General features: G+C 39.1%; 2 protein-coding genes across 2 annotated transcripts in view; one reads left to right on the top strand and one right to left on the bottom strand.

The window, feature by feature from the left end:
* LOC142349136 (cysteine-rich venom protein-like) overlaps window positions 1-23764 on the bottom strand; it is a 319707-nt gene that overhangs the window by 275614 nt on the left and 20329 nt on the right. The window lies entirely within an intron of this gene.
* LOC142349695 (uncharacterized) overlaps window positions 1-23764 on the top strand; it is a 47847-nt gene that overhangs the window by 20426 nt on the left and 3657 nt on the right. The window contains exon 2 of the mRNA XM_075401424.1: window positions 14251-14462. Within this exon, the coding sequence (XP_075257539.1) occupies window positions 14251-14462 (212 nt within the window). The remainder of the gene's footprint in view (window positions 1-14250; window positions 14463-23764) is intronic.

Raw genomic sequence — 23764 nt, 5'->3', positions numbered from 1 at the left:
TTAAGTCCCGTTGCAACTTCAATTGATTGTTTCTAATCTGACGGTCTCTCTCCGTATCGTCTGTTGCATCTTCAATTGGCATCTCGTACTTCGGTTCCGCTGGCAATTGGACTGTCGTTGGTTTTGGTTTTAACAGCGTCTCTACTGTGATATTCTCTCGCGCGAGAATCGCTAGTTTTACTTGAATCCGCCATTTCTCCCATCTGATTGGTTGGTCCGATGTTGGCCGTTCCCAAAATGGCTCTATCAACAACGGTGTTTTTCTAGATTCTCGAGCTGACTGCGCCATGTCGTACAGATTAACAATCTGTAGTATTGAGTTGATTCGAGGTGCCGAATTGCTCAATCCGCAACGGCAATTTATTAGTGAATTCGCGGAGTGGATCGATACTAAATTTTGTTGCTTGTGAATTTAATATTCTGGTTACAGAATATGGGTAGATTTGGCGGAGCGAAAGTGCACTCTTTTATCTAATGGGTATTTCGCTTAGCGAAATAAGATTAAATTTTATCTAGTCTAAACTAAGATTCTTGGCGGATCGAAATCTAGTTTAAGAGAGAGACAACTAAATTGAATTGAAAAAGTGAGAAGAAGGATTCCAAAATAAGATTAACTAAAATGATCAACAATTTGTTCACAATACTACATTTCCAATTGCGGCAACTTAAAATCACGAGACAACATGAACAGACAAAAGATATCATACACAGGATGTAAACAAATTTTAAAGTCTGAAAACATAAGATTTGATCTTCAGAACAAGAACTAAATGATGAATGAAATAATGGTAAATGAAAATGAACTATATTAATTTAACAAAAAATGAACTTGATCAGCTGCACCAAATCAATAGCCCCCAGACTAATATGTACTATTGTACCACAGAATTATCAAATGTTGAAGAATTTGCTTGTCAGTTAGAATAGCAGTGCACTTCGGTGTTATTCTCAAAGTTTCAAAAAACCCTTCATATGGTTCATTGGTTGACCTGACAGGAAAGGCCGGTAGCTTTTGCGGCGCAAAGATTGACGTCAGTTTAAAAGATTTTTGCTAGCACAAAAGAACCGCTGCAGAAGGTGAATTTGTTTGTCGTGTTTACGTTTTTGGTGGAAAACCATACGGCTTCGGTCCAGAAAAAATTTTGCATGGTCTCGGAACGTATTTGAAGTCCGCGATTTGCCGTATGCGCATTTTGTGGAACTCATAAACTGGGACACGGAGTCCTTATTTTATGGCAGCGTGTAGATCACTCTGTGGTATATGTCAGCCAAGGGCTGGAATAGATGCCGCATACAACCTTGCTCTTGACTGCAGCCAAGCAAGCGAAAGCAAGCAAGTTTTTTCTCTGAATGTAGTCTGGTTTCAAGAGGCAAATTAAAGGCAGCGTGATCTAGTGCTTCCTAGATTGTGTGTTGTGTTAGTTACAAGGTTTCTCTCTGCCCCTAACTCTCTTTAGCTCTAAAGAAGTTCTATATTTTGTTAGGATGTTCCCCCGTTATGGTTTTTACTGGGTCCAATCCTTTAGTGAACCAATGTATGAAGCTCATATTTTTTCGAGTGCCTGACACAGATTTGCTGGTTGGGGGAAAAACTGGTTCCGAGGATATTTTGCCTAGGATATGGAACTAACCATTTATAATTTCCAATGTTGATCGGCGAAATTTAATAAACATTTGTAAGACATTGTAACCCCATCGATGGGTTTGTTGAACTATAAAGGTGAAAACCACTCTTTTGAAGATTCAATTCAACGTGTGTAAGTATAAAGCCACGTATAAGCCACATCCATCAAGTAACGTTTCATAACAACAAGTGAAAATTTAGACGGCAAGGTTTTTTCAATGCTCTTGTACTGGTTTTTTTGTCTGATGTCATTGACGTCAAATCAGATCGTATTCAATCGGCAATTGTCTAGAAAATCTAAAAATATTAAGCCGAAAACCAGCTTAATCGATACATATAGTGGTTATATTTACTTAAAATTAGGTTAAATGATCTTTTTCGGAACTTTCTATGTATATTAGAACGTTTTATACGCATTTAAATCTTATTTGGATCAATTTCTATACGCTTTTAAAATACTCGAATCTGATTGGTTAATAATTCGTCATTTACTACGTAACATTCTCCGGCCCGGAAGAGGATGTTGGGAAAACTGGTGCAAGTTTTACAAGCGGGCAGACGAGTGAACCGGTCGACGTACGTAAAACGGCAGAGCTCCGGACGCTATCGGAGCCGTAACGGAGTTCCACAATCCGAGCGGTTGGGTAGTAACCCCTAGGGTTGGTTTCCTCAACTATCCAAACCAAGTCACCTGCCTTAAGGTGTTGCTCGGCAGACGTCTGCCACTTAGTATGCAGTACCTCAACCGTGAGGCGACGCGTGCCAAGAATAGTATACAACACGCGCTTGAAGCTGCGTACCAACCTCTCCCAGATACCACCTTGATCTTGCGCGCTGGGTGGATTGAACCTCCACTTTATATCTTTGTGAGCGAAATCAGCTGCAATGTTGACAACGTTCCATTTTTCAATACTTTCTCGGAATTCTTTCTCCGCGCCAATAAAGTTAGTGCCATTGTCCGACGAAATAATGGCAGGTGTACCCCTACGTGACACAAACCACTCAACTCCCATAAAACAAGAACTGGTGTCCATGGATGTAACTATCTCGACATGGACAGCGCGAATAGTGAGACAGGTGATGAAGAAGCCCCATCTTTTCTCAGTAGTACGGCGGATAGTAACATAGAATGGCCTAAAGTAGTCAACGCCAGATTTCGTGAAGGGAGAAGACTGGTAAGCAAGTCTCTCCTTAGGTAAGTCAGACATGATTGGTTGCATAGTTAGAGCTTGGAATTCTCGGCATCGCAGGCAGTCTGATTTGATGGAACGCGAGGGTGATCTTAGTTTCAGTACTGTATAGTGTTCCTGCACAATTGATCTTAGATATTCAACGCCTTGATGATAATGCTTTACGTGCGTGTGTTCAAGAAACAGTTTACAAACGGATGAAGTGACGAGGAACGGATTAGCCCATTTGGACTAATAAACGGTGAAGGTGGAGCAATTCGGCTAATCCGTTTAACGAATTTATTGTCAAGAAGATCTTTTCTTTCGGCTTCAAAAGACACTCCTTGCACCAAGTACTTTAGATGACGCTCGGCTTCGTCAAGCTCAGTAGGGTCAGTATTGCTACCATCGGGGTTACGGTAGCCGGCATGTTTCGGCAAAAGCCGGAGAACGTATGCGGCAATGCGCAAGTACTTTTGATAAGAACTGAACTTATCAAATGGGAATAACAACGGAACGGGAGTTTTCTGTTTTTTAACAGATGTAGCGAAAGAAACACTGTCTTCTATAGTGACTGCTTGGTTGACGCCAAGTTTGATGTTATTAATGACGTCTTTCTTCGGTACAAACGGGAAACGTGAATTAGTTAAGAAATTTGGACCTTTGACCAAACTGCTTAGTTGCAAAATCTCAAAGGACATTACACGCGTGCCAGCGTCAGCTGGGTTATCCTTACTTGCGACGTGGTTCCATTGGTCAACGCTGGTATACTCCAAAATTTCGCAAACACTGTTTGCAACAAAGATTGGTTGCTTTTCAAAAGAGTTAATCCATTGGAGAACGGTCGTGCTATCTGTCCACATGGATACTTGGTTAACAGTTACGGTAAGTGCTTGTGTAATTTCCCTTTTCAGTCGAGCGGCAAGTAGAGCTGCTTGCAATTCGAGTTTTGGGACAGTCATTACTTTCATTGGCACCACGCGCTCTTTCCCAAAAACAAACGCAAGCTCTGTTTTTTCATCGCCCGTAGGTGTTTTCACTCGGGCTCGCAAACATGCGACCGCACTGAAAAAATCCTGGGAACTGTCACCGCACATATGCAACTCTATATTATCAAAGGGTCCACTAAAGCAACTTCGGGGAATTTTCATGTTTTCAAGCTTTGGTAAGTCCGCACTCCAATACAAAAATCGTTGAACCATGTCCTGTGGGAGCTCGTCATCCCATTGTTGTCCTGTGCCACGCCAGATGTCTTTTAAGAGCAGTCGCGCACCGACGGTAAACGGTGCGACAAGACCAATGGGGTCAAAGACTTTCGAAACAAGACTTAGGACCAAGCGTTGCTTGAGGGACTTGGTGATAGCGCAGCTTGTACCCCTACTCAAAACTAAAGTGTCATCAGTGTGATCCCACTTAAACCCTAGCACATGCGATGAATCCTCCTGACATGAAACAATAACCCTGGGCTCAGTAGATTGAGGGGAATCATCAATTCGGTCAGCCAGATTTGGTACATTGCTTACAAACTTTGTAAGCTTGAACCCACCGAGATGGAGAAGATGTACCAATTCCTTCGATCTATTGACGGTTTTCTCGGGAGACTCCACTGAGTGAAGGTAATCGTCCATGTAGAAGTTTTCAAGGACGGCTTTTGCAGCTTCAGGGTAAAACTTGGCATTGTCTCTCGCAGTGCGTTGTAATGCATAGTTGGCGCATGTGGGCGAGTCTTTAGCCCCGAATATATGGCGCGTATATTGATACACTACAACGTTAGTTGTGGAGTCCTCCCGCCACAGAAAGCGGAGTGATGGTTGATCTGATGTTAATACACCAACCTGTAAAAACATTCCCTCGATGTCGGCGGAGACGGCATATGGATGTTGTCGGAAGCGAAGAAGTACGTAAATAAGATTTTGGAGCAGATCAGGGCCAGTGAGCAAAGATTCATTCAGTGAGGCACCATGAAATTTTGCTGCTCCAATGAGCACCCTACGCACCTTACCCGGTTTGTTCGGGTTTAAAACCGGATGGTGGGGTACGTCCCACTCTTTAACAGACCGGCTCTCAACCTTGTGAGCGTCCGGAACCTCAATCACATACCCCTGTTTTAGGTCTTCCTTGATGGTACTACTATACTTCTCTCTAAGGTCTTCATCCTTAGCCAATCGTTTTTCGAGAGATTTTAGTTGCACAAGGGAGGAGAAGTATTTATTTGGGAGCTTGGTGTTATCTGCTGCCCATAGCATTCCGACTTCGTATCTCAGGCCATTGTGTATGGTGGTGCTCTCAAGAATTTCGAGCCCTTGCGTCTGCTGCAGATCTTGAGTCGACCTGCTTTTTTGCTCCGAATGATTCAATGTCGTACCATGACTTTACTTGACTTGCTAACTCCTTGTCTTTTTCGATATTCACTTTAAAGCACTTTGAGCTTAAACAAGAACTTGATGGTAACGGAACGCTTAAGACCCAACCTATGGGTAAGCGTACGGCAACGGGTGAACGCTTGTCATCGGCAGAGAAGTATTCTAACGGGCGGATGGCATGATAGACATCTTGTCCGAGTATCATCTCTATGTCTTCATAGGAATATGTCACGGGATCAAGGACCGCTAAGTGTGGGTAAGTCTCTTGCAGGGCCTGTACATTAATTATATCCGAGCAGACGTTCAGACTCTCTTTAACGGAGGGGTTGATGGTAAATGGTTCGAAATCTTGATGTTCTCTTAGTTTAACAGTGACATCAACAACCCTAGTGTCAACTACTTCTTCGGTATTAATACCCTTGACAGTTAGCTTTAGTGATTTACCGTGCAAACCAAGTCTATCTGCGAGACAACAGGCCACCCAAGAGTTACTGCAGGCGGTATCACACAATACTAAAGCCTTGGTATCTAAACCGGACGAATTGACCAACTGCAATTCAGTCACCTGAAGGAGCCCCTTAACATCAGTAACAGATGTCATTGTTGTGGTCTTATTAGGCTGGAGTTGACTAGAAGTTGCCTTACTTTGACCTATGCTACCAGAAGGCTGAATGGTATTGGAATTTGTTGACTGTTTTGCTGTGAAAACCCTTTCTGCTCTATGCAATAGTGTGCTATGCGAACTATTACACCCTTCTGCTTGGCACTTACTTGGTTGAGGGCACTGGCGGAATGTGTGCTTGCACCGTAAGCACGAAAAACAAAGTTTGTTATCTGCCACCAACGTAGCTCTCTGGGTTGGAGTCGTTTCCTTGAAAACTCGACACTCTCATAACCGGTGGTTACCTTTGCATACAATGCATCGAAAGTAAGTGTTTGTGGATGCAGATGGCATTTGTTTCTTTGTTTCTCTTTGTTGCGAATTTGAAGCAAACACTTTTGAGGCTGTTTTTGTCTTGGTTACTGAAGTGATGTTCTCTCCAGGTTTGGCCTTGGTTGCGCTTTGTTTCATAAGATCATGGGCCTCAGCCTTTTCTTTAAGCCAATCGTTAAAATCAGGGAGGGCAGGTTTAACCCAGTGCTTCTTAACCGTAAAGAGTGACCATGACTCTTTCATGTTTGGTGGTAACTTCTGTACCGCTTGGTTAATTTGGGAAGCGCGCTTCAAGTCAGCATCATATGATAGAGACTTGAAAACCCCAACGAGGCTGGATATTGCTGCAGAATAGTTTATGATGTTATCACTATTGTGCGTTTTAAGAGGTGGAAAATTGCTTAGTTTATCCAAGTGTGCACTTACGACTGCCTGCGGCCGGCCAAATTTAAGTACCAAAGTCCTTAGTGCATCCTTGTACATTAAACCACAGTAAGCAAACTCGGCGATTGCAATCTTTGCTTTACCGGTGACGAGTGTTTTGAGGTACGTCAATTCAACGTCATCAGTTTGCGACTGCGAGTCAATTGCGCTTTTGAATTGACCATACCACTCATGCCACTTTAATGGGTCGCCATTAAACTCTGCAAGTTTCCACTCGGGCAAAGGGTCGTTTTTCTTTCTTGTTATTGCATCAGCTAATTCCCTAATCAATGACGCCTTGTCCGGTATCGGAGGGGCAGGTGCAGACACCTGCGGACCACTCCAACTTAACGGAGTGGGCCCAACATAGGGGTATGTTGGCTGAAAAACCGGAGCGGCTAGACCAGGTACAACATTACTAGTAGTCGCGATCAGGTTTTTCTGCTGAGCACCTGATGGTGATTGCATATCAGTCAAAGGGGGCGAATTCTGATAAATTCGTAGTGGAACATTAGTGCTCGATGGTGCGATATGGGTGTGTACAATTGGAGGCAGACTATTCACGGTGGTTGTGTCTTGGTTGACTATTGACGGTCTGTGCTGTGGAAACCGCCAATGACTCATATTTGGCACAAAGTTTTGGCCAAGAGGGATTTTGAGCATATTTGGGACAGGCGGAACAACAGAACGTACAACTTTGTGTAATCGGTTGTTATTATTATTTTGAAAAGTTTCGTTGACGAGAGGCTGATTAATCAAAGGGCGTGTGGGATGGGAGCAGTGATGTTAGGTGCAAAGACTGGGTTCGGAATGGCAAGGTCGTTAGGATGAGCGGGTTCAGAGTTGTGCTGTTGAGTGTTTGGACTTGGTGGGGCGCTTGAGAGCGATGGAACGTTTTTTGCGGGGGCTGGATGATTTGTTGACGGAAAAGGAGGAAGAGTGGCGTTTGGTGCTCGGGGGACAAAATTAATTTGTTGTCGGGAGAATATACGCGGGGCCGAATCTTTCTTAGGCAGACTTGATGTTTCAGGTCCCCTTGAGAATTGAAGTTGTGCGTTGGGAATTAACTCGGAGGCATTATTTTGATTTATTTGCGGTTCGAACGGCTGTCGTGGAATGGGCTGTTGAACGGGTGGTGAAGAAGCCCCTTGGGCGTGTACAGAAGGCGGGTGACTATCCGCGGTTACTTGGTTGGTTATGCTCGTAAGCGCCATGCCTTGTTGGCCTGTTTGATCCATTTGCGCCCTTAGGTGCGCCTGGTACAACGCCTAAGTGTTAGCAGCAGCCAAAAAATTTTCAGGTGGGGTATAATATGGATCGAGTTGATGTAAGGTCTCATTGCTTAAAATGTAATTGCCTCGACAATTTTTTGGAATCGAATGCCTTGAATATTCAGTGATCTGATCTTCCACTGTTTTGCCGTTGTTGTGGCTAAAACATTTCATTCTGGAGGGTCGATCGTAACCTCTGGTTCACTAGTTTTCTCGTCATTGCTAAAACTTAAAGCAAGTGAGGTGTTGATCCAGTCTTGGACAGCCTTTTTACTTCTCATCGAGCTCCTAGCACTTGCAGTTGTTTCAGATTGGCTACCTTTGGAAACGGCGTCCAGTAATTCAAATTCTTGCAGAGTTGCCTCTGCCAACCGTTTCCTGTTGTTTTCCTCCAGTTCATCTATTTCCATTTGCTTTTTCTATTTAGCAAGGCGAATGGCTGCCTCATTCTGTTTTTCAATTTCTTCGCGCTTCTTTTTAGCAATTACGTAATCATGTTTACGCTGACTAGATGTTTTTGACGAGGCCATCAATGAGGGAAGTCTAGAACGAATGGAAGCCCTCGGTTCCTGAAACTCACTCACTTTGTCATCAGCAGAGTTGATATAGTTTTGTGCTGAAAGGAGGATCTTGTCATTCTTAGTTGTCATTGCTTCCAAATAAGACTCTAATGAAGGAACAAGGGCACTTGGATCCTCCGTTTTTCCAGCAAATGCAATCAGGTCCTCATTTTTGTCTACAACAGTCATAAATGCTTCGTTGCACATTATTACTAGTCGTTCAACTTTCACTCGCCTACTTTGACTATTTATACAATGAAGAATATCTTCATGTATAGCATGCAATTCAGCCTCACGCTTTGACCTGGCAGCGTACAAATTTTTGACTTTTTGATCAAGATTATTAGACATCACGATGCTATTATTTCCAAATACCAGCAAAACTACCACTGCACACGGTTATCTATTATATGCACACTCCAAACAACTCAAACCCACGCAAAACAAACCCAACGCAAAAGACACCAAACACAGAACAATGTAGACAGTCTGTAAAACAAACCGCGCAAAGAGCAGAAAAGGTCGTCGAGCACACAGTGCCCGACAGAAACAGAAGTGGGGCGCTGAACGCTATGCGCTCAACGTGGAGGGAGACAAAAGACACACGGAAATTCGAGCGAGCAACGCGCGACGAAACGGAGACGTTACGGACGGGAAGTCGCGCGAGCAACGCGTGACGCGACGGAAACGGGAAAGACGAGAAGTCGAGCGAGCGGGGCGCGACGGAACGGAAATGGGACGTGCGGGAAAGCGAGCGAAAAACGCGTAACGCAACGAAACGGACGGTGGGAAAGAACGGGCGGGAAATGAAGTCGGAAAGAACTATATTAGCGGACCTCAGCAAAAACTCAACCAAACAACTTAGCCGTAACTCAAGAGCAAACTTAAGTCACACCCTAGGAAGAAGGAGAGAAGCTACTGCAAGACAATCTAAAATAGTTCATTATGGGGCTATAATGACAAATTTAACGAAAAAATAATTTACGGCAATGCAGTAGTACACTAAAAGGATGAAAAAGTTGAGAAATTTAGTAGCCGTAACTCCAGAATAAACATAAGTCACATTCCAGCAATACCCAAGCCAAAACAACCGATCAACATACTAACAATTTTAAACAAGCTACGGATAAATTTAATAACTACAGAAGTGTGTTTGTAGACTATGACAGTTGGAAAAGTCAACAAACACTCCAGCCGTAACTCGAGAATAAACTTAAGTTACACCCTAGAAAGCAACAAGACCAAACCAACTACCAATCATACAGGTACACACAAACATACAACAGCAAAATCAAAATACTACAACAGGAAGGCTAGTAAATTAGTAAAGTTGAAATGTCAGAACAATCCAGCCGTAACTCGAGAATAAATTTAAGTCACACCTTAAAGAGCTGTAAGACCTAAACAACAAACCAGCATACTAGCATACTCAACATACTACAAGAAAAACAACAACAAACTTCATCACATATAACATCTTACATCAAAATCCAGAAACGTAGACGGAGAAAACGAAAAGCAAAGTCTTGGGAGAGCAACGTTATTGAAGAAAAAAACGGAACACGGAGAATTGAAAAGTTAAAGGACAAAAAAGACGCCGACGATATGGTACATAAAAGAGCAACGAGAAAAAATTATAGGGATTCGATCAATTTTTTTGTGTAGGCCGGAGGTTGTCAAAATTTTCAAAACCTTTTGTGTTTAATGAGTTTCACTCAATTTACGAACGTTCTTGCTGGAAAATTGATTTTTTGACAAATTTGTCAAAATTTTATGCTTTTGTCTGCATAAAAATTTTTTGCAAATTTTGGTCAATTTTTTTGCAAATTCATGATTACGGAACGGTAATCCAGTAAACTGGACGGCTTTATGCTCGGAAATACGGTTTATCAATATTCCGTATTGATTTTCTAAAGTTTTCAGAATTTCATCAAAATTGACCAAAAATTTTCAAAATTGAACAATTTAGCATAATGTTTTCTCGGTTTTCTCTATATTAGAGGTAAATTTTTGATATACGAACCGACTAGATCAATTTTTTCGAAATTTTGTTTAATCTACCAAAAATTTTCAAAATCGATGTTTTTTGTCTCAGAAGTTATTTTTTATTGGCCCCCTTACAAATATTTTCTATAAATATTCGTTTTATTCTACTAACTCATTATCCAAAAAAAAATCACCGGTTGGGTTTCTTGCCGTCTAAAACTGGGAAAAAAATTTACTGCAAAAACAAGAGTCTAATGTTACTTTTATAAAGTTTCAAAGGACGTTTACCGTTTTCGACATCTTTGCGGAAAGCTGAGCTGTCCAGGAAGGTTTCGACGACACTTTGCATCCCAAGGGCTGATAATAATTGATACCTTGCTCACAGAAACAGTCAAACGATCTGATGAGCTGTTTCATTTCTACAACCGCGGGGCCAGACTAGTTGTGGATTTTGTCAATCGTCTTCTGCAAGCTCTTTTCTATGTAGCACTTCGGATCTTTATCTCTGAGCTCCAATTCATTCCTCAAAAGTCAAAAGCACCAGTTGAAACACCACCCACGAGGTACTGCTGCTCCAAACACCCTCTTTCCGGTGGTGAGGTCGACCGCAATAGTCGGGTTTCCTCGGCTAACGACACTTTGCCTCGTTCTGATTTACCGCACAATTATGTGTGCGGTTCTTTCTGTGTGATCTATTTATGTATATGATGCGAGGAAATAAAGTAGCGGAGGTGGGCTCAGTAACGGTGGCCGTCCCTCAGTAAGTCAGTAAGTTGCGGCACCAATATAACCTGGGTAAACCTGTAGTTCGATTGTGAATTCATTCAATGATAGCAAGCATCGTATAGCAACAACATATAAGCAACGATCGATTTAGTAACGTATCATAACAACAAGTGAAATTTTAGACGGTAAGCTTTTTTCGATGCTCTTTTACTGGTGTTTTTGTCTGATAATATTGACGTCAAATCAGTTCGTATTCAATCGGCAATTGTCTAGAAAACCTAAAAATATTAAGCCGAAAACCAGCCTAATCGATACATATAGTGGCTATATTTACTTAAAATTAGGTTAAATGATCTTTTTCGGAACTTTCTACGTATATTAGAACGTTTTATACGCATTTAAATCTTATTTGGAACGATTTCTATACGCTTTTAAAATTCTCGAATCTGATTGGTTAAAAATTTGCCATTTACTACGTAACATGAATCTTAGCAAAAATTGCCATAGGAACGCCCACAAGGATTTGAAAAATTCACAGCTCATTTTTGGGGTCATCTAGATAAAACAAGTAATCCAACAAAGACATTTTCAAGAAATCAACAATGTTGTAAAAGGCGAGGTAGTCTGTTGTCATCTGCACTGATTATTGCCCACAGGGCTAATGAGAGTAAGAGATGACCTAATGGATCTCCGTTTTACTCTGATTACATGGATACATTAGAAAGTTGTTGACTATCTCAGCAACAAACAACGAGTATTTAATCCCCTCAAACAGGACGTCAAACAGGACTACATTTAATGAAGCTGTTTTTTAGACAGAACTAAGGAGTTCCTGGAATCCAGTCGAGGAGTTCTCGAAGGTTGAGGTGTTTTCCATTTTTAAATGTTAAAATCTTTGACATGAAGAATATCATCAATACCACTTTTTTGATTCATTTAGTTGCCTTCCACAAAAAAACTTGGTTAATTCTGAGCTGGGTTGGTTTGCAATGCATTTGTAATGAACCACCTTCCCATTTTCTCAACCACAAAAATGCGCAAACTGGCTTTCCTCTTCAAAACTGTAAATGGAGCATTATATTAAACAAAAGCAACAATATCTGATAGATGACATCCACCTGCTAAATTCATAAAAAAACTGGTAACAAGAAAAATTGCGCGATAGGAAAATTGGCGCTGTGGTGAAAATTTTGATCAAATTACAATTTGGAGCTTCCCGCAGCAGTGATGCTAGAGATCGACTGAATTCGTAGAAAGATTAACTTTCAGTAAACTGGTACTCCTTTTTACTGAAACCATTGATCATTGTGCTGATTACCCAATTCTTCATTCTGGGGATAGCCCTTTTCAAGTTCCATCGGAGTTGGTTTATTGTCAGGAGCAAGTACGTCCGAAGACAAAGTTTTGCTGCTTATGGCTGTTTGCCAATCTCACTTTACAATCAAAGATCGCATCAAACTGAAATTCCACTAGGTTGCCACTAGTTGTTTTTTTAAAAAAGGGGAGGGTTATGTTTTTTTTTGGAAAAACTATGGGTCAAAAATGCTCAAAGAAAAATTAATTTTTCTCGTCACTCCCAATTGCAAAATTGTTATGTAGTAAAGCGTAACCGAACCACGTACAAAATAATATTCGACAACATGATGCAAGAATCCTTGGTCTGTGATTGATTTTAATTTTTTGTTTACCAATCGCTTTTTCCACGGTTAAATTGGCTCAAATAGCTGAGGTGTTCAGCAGCCCAAGCTGTGAGATATTGCGATCTTGAACCGAGACGACTTCTGACCAGATAATGCCCGAAGGCACACGACAGTAAATTAGCAGCTAAGGCATGTAACTTTGCAGTGAGCAGATACCAAAAAGTGGCAATCCGTATGTGGTTAAGGAGGAGTAATGATTTCATTATTTATGTATTTTAACTCATGTTTCGCAAATGATTTTTCAAATAATTTGAAATCAAATAATCATTTTGCCGCAAATGAGCAAATTTAAGAGGTCTGCTCTAGGTGATAAAATATGAATACTGTTCAGTGGAGTAACCCTAGTGAATGAAAATATGATGCACTCTGATTGGACAATCAAGATGTCAATAAACTTTCTCCGTCATAGAAACATCTTGTCAAGCTAGATCATTGTAGGCAAAAACATTTTAAAACACCTGGTTTTTGTTGATATGCGATAGGGTCTTTTTTATGGCAGCACAATAAAAAGTTTGTACTATGTAACTACAGAGAAAGAGTGAACTTAAGAAATTTGTTGCACCAGAGAAATTGGGCTAAATTGTCGATTATTTAACTAACGACTGGTGAAACTAGCAGCGCAAAGAAATTATTTTGGATTTTGTTCTGTGCCCTTTTAATCAGGTGCCAATGAGGGAGTTATCGCATAATGGTTCTGTTACCTCAACATATCTGTGATCAATTTTTTTCCATAAGGTTAAGCGAACAAACGAAACAGCTTCACGGCTGCGGTTCCAGAACTGAAGTCCCTTAGATATGCCCAGACCAAAATGGTTGTCGCTCGTTCCAACCTAAATTCTAGGACGGTTGTTTTAGTTCCAGCCAAAGTTCAGGACATCACATTATGTCCAGACAAATTCTTTTCATACCCAATATCTGTCGCGGACAGTCTGTTCAAACCTTAAATCTGTCGAAGACGGTCTTTCAATAATTCCAGGTCTCGACTAGGGATACAATGCTGTCTGGAAACATAAATGACCGGACATAGGTAACATTAAACGTACAAAAGTATGGACACATGGAACCGTCAGCGCACGAGAATTCTTTTGAATTGGAAAAACAGCACAAAAACCAGAAAAGTTTTTGAAATATTGCACAACTAGAAAAGTTTTTGAAATATTGCACAACTAGAAAAGTTTTTGAAATATTGCACGACCAGAAAAGTTTTTGAAACATAATTGAAATGGATGCAAGACCAATAGCTCTAAAGAAGCATCTGAAAATGTTTTTCTTTCATTAATTTAAACAAAACTCGAATAATGCGTCGTACGGCAAGGCATCATGGAAAAGATTTAAGTTTTCATTGTACCACTGTCTCAATTTAAACCGTGATATATTTATTTGATTTCATTTATACTCTGACCTACACTGCCCATTTAGTTGTTTGCTGTTAATAACTTAATGGGAATTCAATGTGTTTTTTTAATAGATTCTGTAAGACACGCTTCTTTTCAGATCTGTAACTCTCGTGGATGGATCTCTTGCAGAAGATGATCTGTTTGCCGTTGCAATGCAGTGTCACCATAACAAGTATAGAGAGTATGCTAATTTGCCACCTGTGAGCTGGAACTCCGTTTTGGCATCTTTTGCAGCCAATTGGGCTCAGATATTTGCTGCGGATTGTCGTCGCGAATACACTCTTCCTGGTGACAGGACAAATTTGGAAGGTTTGGTACTGTTTTTACGATCAAATGACCGTCATTTCAACAGCAGTTGAGGAAATTTGGAAATATCGAAGATTTGAAAAGTTTGTTCAGCCTGCAGATGTTGAAATGAGAATTGAAAGCTTGAAATAATGCAAAAACTTGCTGCGGTTTAACCCAACTTTTTTTCAGACAGGTTTCGACTTTTTTGAGTTGCTGCATCGTTGCTGGTTAATTTATTGTGTATGAGTTTTTAAACGAATGGAAAAGATTGGGTAAAATTGAAGCTGTGTACGTAAGGAATCATTGTAAGTTACAACGAAAGGGGTTTATGAAGACAAAATTTAGCTAAATGTTTTTGAAAATATTGTTTTCAAAAATATGGTGAGATTAGTTTTAGAAAGATAATAAACAAAGTAGGCGTTGCAAGAAAACTGACAAATGCTCACAGCGCTTTAGTTTTTTCTACTAAAGTTGTTACAAGAAAAGCCTAAGAATAACATTCTCCTAAGCTGTAGGGTTACGACATTTCAATTTTGCACAACGGGCAGGAGCCATAGAAAAAAGCAAGTCTGGTTTTGTGGGGAGTTAAGCACTCCATAACATATCCCAATACTGCCCATAAACAGTCTTCCATACTGTAAAAGAGCAAAAAGTGAACAGAACAAAACCATCTTCTATTTGTTTTGACATTAAGGAGTTTTATCAAGTATTATCATGTAGTTTTCTGCATCTTCAACATAGAAACCTATTCTACTAATTCAATCAGTGATTTCTGGACAGTTTGTAGGCAGTAATTGGAAGCAAAATTTTTTCTTTAACTTTTATTTATCTTGAGGTGAGCACGAATCCAGTTTTTTAATTTTAATCTCATAAGCTCGACTAAAACTTCAAATCTTAGTGGAGCATAAAACTAAATAATCGACTGCCAAAATTTTAATTGGTCAGAACGAAAAGCTCAGCAACGTTTTTAATGAGAAATGCGCGATTTTTTGAGGAAAATGTTGAAAATTGATTTAGGACGCACTTCAATAATAAAACAAAAAAAACCCAAAAATTTTTCTAAGAAAATTTTGATACTCGTCACACCAGATTATATTTTGAGAAGAGAATTTTGTTTACTGCGTGGGAAAGGCCTTATTTTTTATCAGATAATCACGACGTTCAATAAAGTGTTTCTTGTGCTGTCCTGGGTTTTCTTTGACATTAATTTGGAGCATGAGGTGCAAAAACAAGGATATTTGTGTTAACGAAAATGATTGCAGTTTGGTTTTTGGATTGAATTTTGGTTTATCTTAGTTGAGAAGACTAAAAAACGACAAAAAATTGTAAGAAATATTCGGTATCTTCGGCTTCAAACGTAAGAAAGCCTCGGTATGTTCGCTTTGCTCGGTATTGTCGGTTTCGAACATAAGAAAGATTCGGTATGATTTTTTTTGGACGCCTGAGAGATTTGGTATAATCGTTTTTAGAAGACTCGGTATGTTCGGTATTTAACCGTATGAGATCGTCGGTATGTTCAGTTTTAGATGTAAGAAATTGTGGGTTTTCTTCATCGAAAAAATTGTTTCTTCTTTTTCGGTATATAACGTAGTCAAACGTTATGACACGGTCTTTCTTGTAGGAAAAGCGTTCTTCTTAGAAAAAAAATTGAAAGAATGTGCAAGATCATTGAAAATTATTTTTCAGTTCATTCGTAAAAATAAATGAATGAGTATAAATTTCTTGGTTAATTTTGAATTGAAAATTGTAAAATACTTGTTGAACATTGATGAGAATTCTGTTCATTGATTTGGTTTCACTGAGTTTTGACATACTTTCTTTTAGTTTGCAAGCAAAGTTTTTGACGGTTGGTTGCGCCCAGTGCCGATCGTTTTCGTTGTTCCGTCCGGTGGACTAACCTGCCCGGATCAGACGATCAGAGCAATCCAGCACTGAAAACTGCATTCTCAATCCTTAAAGTTTTCAATGGTTCATATCATGAACATGACAATAATTAAGCTGAGCATGATTCTTTACATCCTAACTTTTAGCAATTCTGTGCAGAAAATTCGCGCGGTAAATGAATTAATTGTTTATGCGGTGAATCGCAGTTTCCCGCCATTTTGTGCTATGCGCATATATCAATTCAAGCATGCGCTGCTACTTTGCATAACTAAATGCCGACAGATCTTATGATGTAAAGACTTGCGGTGAACAAATCAATTAATTTAATTGCTCTGAATACTCCACTTCAAAGTAAAGAACCAGTTATTATAACTACTCGGCTTGCGATGGAGCCGACCTTTGAGTGGCCCGAACTTCAGCCAGAGGGATTTGATCTGACCCAACGTTGATCTAACCTGACATTAGTCACCGCTGTCGGAGGGCAAATTAAATGCAATGAGGAAGAATATATTTTGCATGCAAAAACTAATATGATAACCAGCGGAAACATATGAAATTAAAAGGAAGTTTGGCTCAAGATTTTGCTAGCCCTCCTAAATACGGTTCAAAACATCCCCCAAACCCCCCCCCCCCCAACCCCCAAACCCCCCCCCCCCCCCCAACCATCTCCCCCCAAACCAAACAATTTGAGCCAAATCAATTGAACAAAATCATAAAGTTCTCATTATTTGTCTCGGCATCACACTTGTTGTCGCATTTGATGTTTCTCCATTGTCACATTTGATGTTCCTCAGTTGTCACATCGGGCTCGAAGTACTTGAAGCTCACTAGAGAAACTAAAACAAAAAAAACGTGCAGAATTACCAAAGGTCAGATCTATTTTTTTCGCCCCCCCCCTCTTCCGTGTTTTTAATCCCCCGATTGCAGTTATGTGCTGTTATATAGCACTAGAGTGCGTTGTTATAGAACACATATGTTTTGCTACCATTAAAAAAAAAGCCCGGGTGGGGGAGGGCAAAAGGAATGGATCCGCCGATAAAAATGAAAATATAGTAACTGAAAATAATGATAATATGTTAACCGATAATGATGATATAAATGATCAGACGATAAAATTAATAATAATAAAAAAATTAAAAAAAATAATGAAAAGATATTAATATATTCTATAAATACTCAATATGTAACGAATAATAATAAGAACTTTAATAATAACAATAAAAATGGTAACAATAATAATAATAATAATAATAATAATAATAATAATAATAATAATAATAATAACAATAATAATAATAATAATAATAATAATAATAATAATAATAATAATAATAATAATAATAATAATAATAATATTAATAATAAAAATAATAATAATAATAATAACAATAATAATAATAATAAAAATAATAATAGTAATAATAATAATAGTAATAGTAATAATACTAATAATAATAACAATAATAATAATAATAATAATAATAATAATAATAATAATACTAAAAAGAAAATAATCATTATAATAAAAATAAAAATAATAATAATAATAGTAATAATAATAATAATAATAATAATAATAATAATAATAATAATAATAATAATAATAAAAATAAAAAAAATAATAATTATAATAATAAAAATAGTAATAGTAATAGTATTAGTAATAATAATAATAAAAATAATAATAATAATAATAATAATAATAATAATAATAATAATAATAATATTAATAATTATAATAATAGTAATATTAATAATAATCATAATAATAATAATAATTAAAATAATGATAATAATAATAATAATAATAATAATAATAATAATAATAATAATAATAATAGTGATTGTTGTATGCGGTTTGCTGAGAGGTGAAAAGAGCAAGAGCGAATCTTGAATTTCTTGGCAACTTAATTCTGAGCGCGTTAAGGCAAATATGCAATGAAGTGCTTTCGCACTTGTTGAGCAAGGCACAGTACCAGACGTGCTGTGCGGTTAACATATAACATAACTGTCAATCAACTATTTACAACGCGTTGTCACCAATTGGTGAAATGCAATCATATAAAGTAGTAAATGCAACGAACAAAGAGTTTGTTCTCCGAATGGAGATTATACAATATGATATTTATGTATATAGTTTAGGAGTGTTTATATTAGTACTTGTTATACTTGGTTTCTTGTGGAATCCTCCACCACACTCCCCCTTCTTTGGATCTTTGGCTGACTAGTCAAAGAGCTTGTCCAGGGCAGCGATGTCCTCTGTGTTGAGAGACGATATAGAGCTTGCTGTCATACTTTCTTCATTGTCCTCCTCCATGTCTGCTGTTTCTATTTGGTCGTCGGGCTTTTCTCGTTCTTCGGGTATGTCTGCGTGTTTGTCTTGATCATGTTGCTTTGTGTTCCCGGATGTTTCTTTGTTTTGTTCTTGTTCTCAATGGTTGTCGCGTGATGTTGTGTTGGAGTTTATATCCGTGAGCGCGTTGGGGGTTACCAGTTGGTTGTCAATTTCGATATCTGAATCGATGTTGATTGGTATTTTGTTGTTTACCAGTTGGTAGTTGTTGGAGTCGGTCGCCTTTGTTATCTGAGTTCTTGTTTCTGTGTTAATCTGTGTGTCTACTGGGGTCAATTGGTGTGCTGGTAAGATAGAGATTGTGTTCTCACTTGGGGTCGAGTTGTCGGCTGGGATAATTGAATTTATTTGTGCATGGTCGTTCTGCTTCGTTGGTGAGTGTGTGATTCGCTGGATTATCTTGTCGATCTTTTTGTTTATCTGTTCTTGTAATTTTTTTTCCTAGCTGGTGTGGTCATAAAGGCTGCTGCGTCGTTTGAAGTTTAAATTTTTATCGGACTGCCTTGAGAGGAATCGGAAATTAAGTTTATACGATGGATTTGTTTTGTTCGAGTTGTGTGGTATCCAATTGGATTATGGGAGAGTTTGAGAGTAGTCGCTGGCGTTCTTTTGCTTTGTTCAATTTGGATTTAGCAAGTGCCGCTTCCTTTGACTTTTTGTCAAAGTCGGATTTGGGTTTGGCTGGTCTTTTTGTCGGTTGTTGCTTTCGCTTTCGCTTCGGTGGGTCTCGGTTGCTTGGTCCGGGAATATCCTGTATTTGTGATGGTCCTGGCTGTGAGTGGCACATAGTAGCGTTGTCGTTAGTTGGGTCCTCTTGTCTATCCAGTTGGTTTTTCTGTTTCAGCTGTTTGGCTCGTCTTTTCTGTTTGATGGCCTTTTTCTTCAAATTGTGTAGTGTTGATTGATCAGAGGAGTCGTCTTCATCGATTGCAGGATTGAACTGTATATCAAGTTGGGGTTCGGAGTCTGACTCGAGATTCCAGATCGTGTCTGCTTTTAACATCGGCTGTTTGAGTCCTCTCCTTTTATCTATTTTGATGCATGGCTGGCAGTTCTGCGTTAGAGTTACTATTTCCCTATGGATCCTGGGGAACCATATCATGTTGGCTAATTGCATCATTCCTGATTGGCCTGGATGATTGCGGTGGATAGAGTTCATGATTAGTTTTCGCAGTTGGGTGGGTATGTACATTTTTCCGTCGTATAATATGCAACCAGCTGGAGTTGTACTCAGGTCTCGTTTTAGTGAGTGCCAGTATCTACTGAAGTGTCGTAGGGATTCCCAGTCTTTGTCTTCGATGATTTGTAGTAAGTTTCTGCTTTGGGGGTCATTTCTTGTTGCTTCCGCGATGAAGTTTTCTCCGAATACGCGATGGAGATGTTTGAGGTAGTCGGGAGTGTTTTCGTAGTCCAGTTCTGGGATTGGGTTAAGATACTCTCTGTCTTCTAGTGGTTGGCGTCCTTAGCCTAGATTTGATGTTTCGTCTGTTTGCGTAGCGATGGTATTTGTCTCTTGTGATGTTGTCATTCTTTGTGTATTCTTTTTGTTGGGTGCTCGGTATCGTTTTTTGATGGGAACTTGGAATGTTTCTACTTGTGGGCTGGATCTTGTTGTGATGTGTATTTTGTTGCTAAATAGAGGAATAATTGATTTGTACGATCTACTTGGTAACGATTTAACTAAAGGATTTGTAAATGGAAAATTAGAAGATTTAAATAAATGATTTCTGATAAATAGATTTGAATTTGTATGAATTTTACTTGAATTTGTATTGTTTGATTTGTTTAATGTGTTAGGAGGCGACTGTTCTATAGCGTGTAAATGGCAAAAAGCGTTCTCTTTCTGTTTGTTTGGATTGGAATGGTTTGTGACGTCATTTAGTTCATTTTGTTTTCTAGCGATCCGATTGGTTAATTTTCTCTGCATTGTCTGTAGCTTATAATGTATTGCTTCTATGGTGTTAATTACGTGATTGTTGTCAATGTTTTCACCAGTTGGTGGTGAATTTGGGTGGCGGCTGAGGTAGTCGGCAAATCCCATATTTTTTCCTGCGATGTGTTCCACTTTAAAGTGAAATGGTAGTAGACGGTCTACCCATCTGGTTAATCTGCTTTGATATGTTTTATTACCTCTGTTATTTTTTAGGGCCGAGAGTAATCCTTGGTGGTCCGTTTGGAGAATGAATTGTGATCCGTATAAGTAATATTTGAAGTGTTCGAGTGACCATACTACTGCCAATAATTCTAGTTCGTTAATGCTATATCTCTGTTCGTTTTTGTTAAGAAACCGACTTGCATAGGCTATTGGTTGCCATATGTTATTTTGTTTTTGTTCGAGACATGCGCCTAAGCCTTCTTTGCTTGCGTCGCATTTCACTCGGGTTTGGCAATTGATGTTGAAGTGTTTTTGTTCGATGATAGTTTTTATGGCTTGTTTTATTTTGTTAAATGCGATGATGTGTTTTTCTTCCCAGTCTAATTTTTTTGGTGTTATATTCGTTTGTTTCGTTAATAGGGGTCTGAGCGGTGCGCTTAGTGATGCTAAGTTTGGAATGAATTTTACCAAATGGTGTATACTGCCCATGAATGATCGGAGCTGTTTTAAAGTTTTTGGGTTCTCCAGTTGGAGAATTGCGTCCGTTTTTCGTTTTGTTGGGATGATACCTTCTTTGTTTATTTTTTATCCTAGCCAGGTGATTTCGGTTAGGCCGAATTCACATTTATGAAGACTTATTGCTAAGTTTTCTCCATCTAGTCTTTTTAGTGTTTTATCGATTTCGTGTTCGTGTTTTTCTAATGTTCCTTTTGTTATTATTATTATTATGTCATCAAGGAATGCATTTGTAGAATCTAATCCGTTTAGTGTTGTGTCCATTAATTTCTGAAATGTGGCTGGTAGGTCTGTTAGGCCATAAAAGCCATTCAAGAATCTGTATGTGCCCGTGGCGTTGCCGCCAAGTTTATTGAAATTGTAGTGTTTTTGTGTCTCGGGGTGTAATGGGAGTTGACTGTAGGCGTACTTGAGGTCTATTTTGCTAAAGTATAGTGTTCCCTCTTTTGTTTTGAGTTCGGAGATTTTCATTGCTATTTTATCCATTAGGTGGTCTATGCTCTGCATTTGGTATTTGTTTTTGTGTATGGCATCGTTTAGTATTTTCGAATCTAGAGCAATTTTGATGGTTTGATCTGATTTTACAGTTATAACTACTAGGCTTATGAAATGTTCGTCTGAACATTTTGTTAGTTTTACGATTTGTTTTTCGTCGATCAATTTTCGTTTTCTACCTTTTCAATTAGGTGTAGTGGGATTCGTCTACCCTTGTGTTGTGTTGGGTTGATTTCCTTTTTGAATGTTGATTTTGCTACGTGGTTTCGTGATCTGCCTAGTCTCGTGCAAAGGTGAGGATATTTTTGGAATATACATTTGGATATTCTTGAATGTGTATTTGTTATAATAAGTAATTTTTTCTCACCTTCTTTTTGTTGTGTCTCCATAGTAAGGCGTAGTCCTAGTTTGTCCATGATGTCTCGTCCCATGATATTTATTGTGTTTGTGTTTACTAGCAGTATTGTGCAGTTTTTTGCTGTTGATGTTCCTGAAGAGATATCCACGTGGATTATGCCCTGTAAGTTAATTTTGTTGTTGTTGAAGCATCTGAATTCTCCAAGGGAATTGTCTGGTTGCTAGATTTTTGTTTTGTTGTCGACTAGAAGGTTCTTTGCCGTTTGGATATTCATGAAACTTCTGGGGCTCCCTGTGTCTGCTAACCAGTAAGTTTGTTTTTTGTTTGTGATTGTTTTCAGCCAAAATTCTCCTCTTCTGGTCTTGTTTATTTCGCTTACTTTTTCGTCTGTGAATTTGACGGAGTGGATGAAGTTTGTTGTGTTCTGCCAGTCTTCCATCATTTCACGGATGTAGCAGGTTGATTCTGGGTCGATTGTTTCTTCAGTTGAGTTGTGTGTGTCTTCTTGTTCTTCTTCATTTATATTTCTCATCTTTTGTGGTGTTTTTCTCTAAGCCAGTTGGTTATTGTTTTGTTGTTGTTGTCTGTATCCGGAGTATGATTGTGGTCCGTGTTAGTTTTGTTGCCGGCGTTGTTGTGGGTTGTATTGTGGTCGTGGTGGTATGTCTGACTTGCATTGTTTGGCGAAGTGTCCAACTTTCTTGCAGATTCGGCATATTTCATTCTTTGCGGGGCAAACATTAAGGTGGCCGGGGAGGAATTTGTTGCCGCAGCGTCGGCAGTCTTGGATTTGTCCTGATTGTGGTGTTGGAAGGATCGGGACTCTGTTCTGGCGTTTGATGTACTGAATCTTTTCGAACCATGGGTTTTGTTGTGGTGTGTTTGTGTTTCTCATCTTCTGTTGGTTTTCTTGTCCTCTTTCTCTTGCTAAGGCATATTGTAGTGTGTCTGATGATGTTCGTTCTTCTGACAGTAAATCCATTGGGATCTGCTCGTTATTCATCTTTTGTATAAAGATGCTTTTCACAAGGCTTTCTTCTGGATGGTCCCAGTTGCAAACTGATGCATGTTTCTTTATTCGTGAATAGAATACCTCTAATGATTCTCCTTCTTTTTGTCTACATCGGGAGAATTGGTATCTGTCAAATGTTTCGTTTTTTGTCTGTATGAATGCTTCTCTGATTTGTTTTACTAGTGCGTCGGTGGTGCATTTTTGGATGTCTGTGTGAGGGAATCTTTGGTGGAAGATGTTGGTTGCTTGCGCTCCTAGTGAAAGATAAATGTGGCTTTTTGTTTTGTTATCTGCTTCATCCCATGGTATGTTGTCTACTTGCGGTCCTTTGTCTTCTATGTCTTTAAAGGTGTTTTGCCAATCGGTTCTTTTTTTTTACATTTCGTTGTTCTCGTTGCCTTCTTTCGGCGGTTGTTTCATCTGATAGTGCTGGTTCGTAGTGTGGCTCTGATGGGTAATCTAGTTCGTCGTTTTCTGGTCTGGATTGTAGTAGCTTGTCAACGTGTATGTTTTCTTTTACCATAATGGCCAGTTTTACTGTGGCTAGCCATTTTTCCCATTCGAGTTCAGGCTGATGGCCCTTATCCCAAAAGAAGTTTACTCCTAATGG

This window comes from Convolutriloba macropyga, chromosome 11 (assembly GCF_964194025.1).
Source record: "Convolutriloba macropyga chromosome 11, txConMacr16.3, whole genome shotgun sequence".
Taxonomy (NCBI): Eukaryota; Metazoa; Xenacoelomorpha; order Acoela; family Convolutidae; genus Convolutriloba; species Convolutriloba macropyga.
Note: the sequence above shows the minus strand (reverse complement) of the source record. Positions and strands in the feature narration are given on the sequence as shown.